At 44.2% G+C, this 5979-nt stretch overlaps 1 protein-coding gene across 1 annotated transcript; it reads right to left on the reverse strand.

Moving 5' to 3' along the window:
- Nucleotides 1-5384: 5384 nt before the first annotated feature.
- On the reverse strand, nt 5385-5979 carry LOC128714142 (uncharacterized). Its single transcript, XM_053809017.1, has 2 exons — nt 5826-5979; nt 5385-5746 (listed from the first exon to the last, which is right to left on the reverse strand). The coding sequence occupies exons 1-2, from the start codon at nt 5977-5979 to the stop codon at nt 5385-5387; spliced, it is 516 nt and encodes a 171-aa protein (XP_053664992.1).

The following is a 5979-nucleotide window of genomic DNA, read 5'->3' on the forward strand; positions in this document are numbered from 1 at the left end:
GTTCGGTTGAATCAGATGATCGGGAGCAACTATACGCTAAAGCTGGTGCACTCACAAGGTACCGGCCAGCATCGTCTCGTTCGCAATGTTTAATTATTTAAGTACCCGGTGATGGGTGTTACGGGAGAACGAATTCTTGACGGTTTGAATTCGGCCCAAGGGATCAACAGCAAAGTTTTGCACTAATACTGCACAACACAGCACACATTACAACCGTTTGGGAAGGGTTGACGATCGTAGATTTGCACTAAACACTAACCACTCACACACAAGCGTTACGATGCGTTACTTTCGGTGTTTGCTTTGCACGGTTGAATTCTTCAAAGTTTAAACGCCGTGCACAACGAAACTTATCAAACTCAAACGTTTTCTGCTGCCCGATACAATTCTTCCCCCAAACGGGTGTGAGGGGTGGGGGGGTGGTGGGTGGTTTAAACGATTTAATCACTCTCGTTCCACTCTGTTGTGATCTTTCTGTTCGCTCCTTGTTCCTTTTGTTTTGTTACAAGTCCCTCGACTCTGTCTCCACTTTCCTTTCCGTTCCGTTCCGTCACACACTTACCGTCGCTCCAGCACTTCCACAGGCAGCATCGATGCACAGAAATGCTAATTTTTTGGGCCTCCAAAAACCCGATAATTCTAATGCGTTTTGTGAGTGCGCGAATTTGGCCACCGTGTGCCTTACCGCAGGTGTTGTTTCTTTTTTTCTTTGTTTTTGCTTCGCTTTGCCGTCCGATCGGCCGGCTGACGTTTGACGTTCCGGTACGGTGTGGCGAATTCACACTCCGTTTAGCAGCGACCGCGCGCTCGACGGGCATCGACGACGATGGATGACGATGAAGTACGGCAAAACACATGTACCGATGTGCATTCATCCGCAGTCGAAAAGGGAACTATTCATCTGTGCTTTTTGTTTTGATTTGACTTGATTCGTTTGGCTACCTTCTGCTTCGGCATGGGACGAACGCGGTCGGCATGCTCCATGCTGCCAGGCATCGTGCGCACGTGTTTGTGTAGCAGGACGGAAAATCGTGTACACGGTGCGTGGTGTGCGCAACTGATCGAAAAATATGGTATATGCAAAGAGATGCCCGGGGGGGGGGGCAAAGGGAAGGGCAGGGCGGTGGTGATGTGGCGCACGGACGATAAGCAACCCGACGGTGAAGATGATGGAGGAATTATGGGTGCTGGCCACATAAAAAAAACACACACACAACCCCGCAGAAAAGATGATGGCAAGATCCTATGTAAACGCGTGTACAAACACACAAGAGGGCTGGCGGGTCTTTACACGTTCGCTTTTACACGCTCACCACCATCAGCGGGCATCACAGTAACGCGTCATCATCGTCCACGGCACTACCAATCCTGCCAATCCGTCCACGATGATGATGATGATGATGATAACGCCACGGTTGTGTTGGTGCCGAGAACGTGTGGGGAAGCGTTCGGTCCGAGTTCTCTATTTACCATCGACACCCTGCCCCGGCACGGTCCCTGCAGTGGCGGCGGCACTTTATCTTTCCCGGGGAGCCCTGATGAACCAACCAGAGCGTGCAATTTATGCCGAGTGAAATGGCACGAGCGAAACAACCAGCTTCGCCGCCGTACGTACGCACAACCCATACACCGAAAGCAAGATACAGCCAGAATCTGGCCGGCCCGGAACGCCGCTGGCGGGGGATGTGCAGATCCTGCCGGTTGTTTGCTCTCGCCGGAGCTGTCTCGCAGCGGATGGATAGGGGTGGACCACGGCCTAAGACGTGTAGACGGTGTTCGTTCGCTTCAGCCACGGCAGTCAACAAATGCCAGTCCTGCTGTGAGGTGGTTTGGAATTGTTTGCAAGGGTGTTTTGCAGTCGCTCGGCCGATTATCTTTACGCGTCTTTTTTTCTCAACATCGCCAATATACCGGCGGTCGTTGAGGTTGAGCATCGGTATAGAAGAATTCCATCAGTTTCATCGAGTACTAAACGTCGAACATATTGAAACCAAACGAGATAGGGATGAGTTTTTCAAGATCAAAATTGTGATACATTGAATATATCGTTACCAAAGCAGAGAGAGAACCCATCTGTGTACCAATAAAGTGCACTTTGTTCGCAACGAATTGTGAAACAGGACTTGAATGTTGCAGTGACATGTGGACTCGTTTGCGTCTAAATTATCGTTTGTTCTAAATTAATTCTCACGTGATAGCACATCATACAGTTTTGTACTGTAGATAGCTGAAACTGACTTAAATGAATGAGAATAGGAGGATCAGGTTTTAATCTAAATTGTACCAAAACTATGTGCACAGAGTAATGCAATACACCTTTATGAAGTCGAGGAATGATTTAAGAAACAAACTAAACTTGCCAACTATTAAAAGAATTTTGTGTGAACTTCTAATGAGACACATCAAATGTAATCCGAATATGAAGAATAAATAATTACTTTTTAATGAACAAATTGCAATCGTCCTTTTCAAATATGTCGTACATTTTTATACAAATACTTACATTTTTTCGGAACAGTTTAGTGTATTTAGAACTGGTATTGACTGTTGTAATTTTTTAGTACATTTGTTTTGTGTGTTATACATTAGTTACGAAAATCATAATATTCCGTTGGAACTTGTATTATTATCAGGTATACCCGCAATAATGACAGATCTTGTTTAGTTTTGTTTTATTTATGAGAAAGTTTCGATATTGCACCAGGATTCAACTTACGCGGATTTTTTCCCGGGTTGCAGCTTACTGTACATGCAACTTGGTTCCCCACTTAGTTCAACCATTATTTGCAACTATTAAGCGATTTATTGGCAACAAATCGGTTTCTGTTTCGTTCGCAAATCAGCGAACTTCATGTAAACATTGTTGTTTCTTTCAATTGTTTACTACAAACCTTTCCCGGTTGCTTTGACGGCGTAACTTCGTCGAGCTTTACCAACTCTTCTATTTTTTGCAGCCACATAGAACAGAGCAACATTCCATATCATCAATAGACTACAAAAAAATGTCGACTAGACGTCTAATAACAGTCTGCTTTTATGCTTTTTATCTCATTAAAAAAAGAAATTAACCTTATTAACCTCTTACAGTCCTCAGAGTTAGTGACGGGTCATACGCTTCATTTCACAGATCAGTCAGCCTGTATATCCAAGTAGGCATTGCGGGTTTGAAGATTCCTCGAGGTGCATAAAAGAACGTGAGCTATTTGGGCTCGATTCCGATTCTCGTTGAACCTACTGAAACTACTGAACCTACTCGGTCTCGATTTTGATGAAAATTTTTACTAGTAATTCGGTAGTCGGCGTCGCTTATGTTGTCTAGTAACAGCAGGATTTGTTGAACCTTCTGAGCTTACATGACAGATGTGGATGGAACCGCACATCACTACTCTGAAACGATCCCAGTCAAGGGTCTTAAAACCAAACGTTTTGAGCATCAACACCATCACTTCAATTTGATCGGTGTCATTCTGCTGACATGACCAGCTCACCGAAGTTGAGAAAACTCATTGAATGACCCTCAAAAATGAACGAGATTACTCTTGAACTGCCTATTGACCTATGACGTATGACCTTGAACATTCGCGTGATTCGCAACCTAAACGTACTTTAAGCGCTTAGCAATTTCTATGTAAAACCCACCCATAACCGGAAATACCTGTAGTTTGCTCATCTTCAAAGCACGTGTGAAAAATGCGAAACCGTGCAAATTAATGCATCACCTTTTTTTGCAAAGATAAGGCATGGAAATAGCGCACCCGTTGCAATGCAAATGCAGCGCTAACTCTGTTCCCACCACCCGTTTCACAGCCCGCCGGGGGTTCGGCTGATTTGCAACAAAACCCGATGCACATCGATGTGTTCGGTGGAAATGATATAGGGCAATTAAAATTTCCAGTTTTGTAGTGGCCGATACCCCGATGAAAAGCGGTCGGAACCCGCAAACGAACCGTTGTCATTGTGGCTTGAGATGCCAATCTTATTTTATGGCCCAATGATTTGTACTGTTTTGCGTTTACATTAATGACTAGCAAAACGGCAGCAAAAGAACAGCCTGTGCGAGCTGGTGCCGCTTTAATTAATTGCAGCCTCAATTGCACTACACGAATCGAGTGCCATGTTTGTGATTATGTTGCAATGATAAATTATTTTATCTGTTTAAAGTAAAGAATAATAATTTGTTTGCTGATCAGTTGAGATCAAAAAGAGATATTAAGATTCCACTGTATAACACTGGAGCTATCATATGTTTTAAACGTTTTTGAATAGATGGCTACTTTATCAAAGAGAGTTTCGCTAAGTTTTAGTATTTTTTCAATAGATAGATTGATAATTATGATGATTATGAACGTTATTGAAACGAACAATAAAAAACCCATGTATAGGCAGTCCACGAGATACACTATTATAGCGGACTGCTATAATCCGGGAATAAAATTCGTTTATACTTCCAAGTTTCAGAGTCAACTTCCTTCTCTGCGTTTAATTTGTTCAGCAAATCAGGCGGCTTTTTGAAAGAATTGATTAAAGTAAATTAAAAACAAATGTAGATGATTAATGATGATGGCAAAGGAAGGTATTTTCGACTAATTGTTCACCTTTTTGCTTAGGTGTTAGGTCTTATAAACTAACTCAGCTGTCAAATATCAAAAAACCACCTTTCTCTGGAACTGTCTGTACACACAAAAACTATTCCATGATTTGCAGCATACCGCTCAAGTTGGGACGCATCGAAAGCATACATCAGTAACATCAACTTTCAATGGCAATATTCCTCTTTTACGAAACAAAATGCCTCTATCCTTATTCTAAGCATCTCTGAATAGAGTCTGCCAATTTGAACAGCTCACCTACGGCTGCTACCAAGTACCAAGCCAACTATCCTGTATCTCTAACGAGAAAACTATCCAACCGCTAGGTAGATCAACGATTGTTCGCTGCTAATTAGAACACATCGATAACGACTCTTGATAAGCAATTCCATGCAACTCGACATTAGTTTTCCCACACTTTTCCCACTTGCGTTCATTGCAACGGCAAACCCAAGCTGTAACAATGGCCGTTCGCTAGACGGTTGCTAATCATCACGTCAAACTGCTGAACAAATTCCACTTCCCATCTCTGAACGAGCTGGCCGTTTGGAGTTGCCGCAGTACTTGCGAGTTTTACACTCTCCAACCATCCAGAAATGGTTCCAATTAGTCCGCTAGCGCATGGTAGCTGCTGGGAACGTTAGCGCCATGCTAGACGATTGCACCACCTGCGTACATCATCGGACATCAATATTTTTCTTTCACCAATAAAAGCGGACTTTCCAATCCAGCTGTAACGTTAGTAATAAACAACAACTTTATTGAAGCGCCACTTGCCGATCGCCTGCACTGCAATCACTGCGCCGTAAAGGGATTGCCGGCATTGGTCAGCTGATCCAGTATCGCCTTGTGCAGGTCCTCTATCTGCTCGTACAGATAGGAGTGAATGTCACCGGTACCGGAGTGGTTGTACGTGTTGCCCCGATTGTCGAACGATGCAATGTTGCCATTCTTATCGATTTCGGCGTAGCTTTCGAACTGCTGACCCGGGAAGCTGGACTGTTCGGTGGTGACCGATTTGGCCGTCGCCTTGCCGGCCGGATCAAGGCATTCGCGCGTCACTTGAATCTTGTTCACGTCGTCCTTGGTTGAGTTTTTGACGATCACGCACTTGAACGATTCCGGTGGGCATGTGAGCGTGTCACAAATGATGGTACCTTTTTTTTTGGAGGGGGAAGGGTGGGATGGAAACCATAACAGCATTGATGTTGAAAGACACTATCGGAGAGCACTTACCATTTTCTATTCTAGCATTCGATTCGCCGCTTAACGTTAGTAGACTGCTCAGCTGCCGTGGTGCTCGATTGAATGCGGCACCTTCGACGACCGCACTACCGAGAGCTGCAACAGCAAACACTACCAAAAACAGGGTCTGGCCTTTGGACAACAT

Source organism: Anopheles marshallii, chromosome 3 (genome assembly GCF_943734725.1).
Source record: "Anopheles marshallii chromosome 3, idAnoMarsDA_429_01, whole genome shotgun sequence".
Taxonomy (NCBI): Eukaryota; Metazoa; Arthropoda; class Insecta; order Diptera; family Culicidae; genus Anopheles; species Anopheles marshallii.

Bases quoted from the DNA above. Each gene is read 5' to 3' on its own strand.
- LOC128714142 (XM_053809017.1), bottom strand. From the start codon at position 5,979: ATGTTGTCCAAAGGCCAGACCCTGTTTTTGGTAGTGTTTGCTGTTGCA. The intron at 5,747-5,825 runs GTAAGTGCTCTC...CCAAAAAAAAAG, and splicing joins GAATGCTAGAATAGAAAATG to GTACCATCATTTGTGACACG.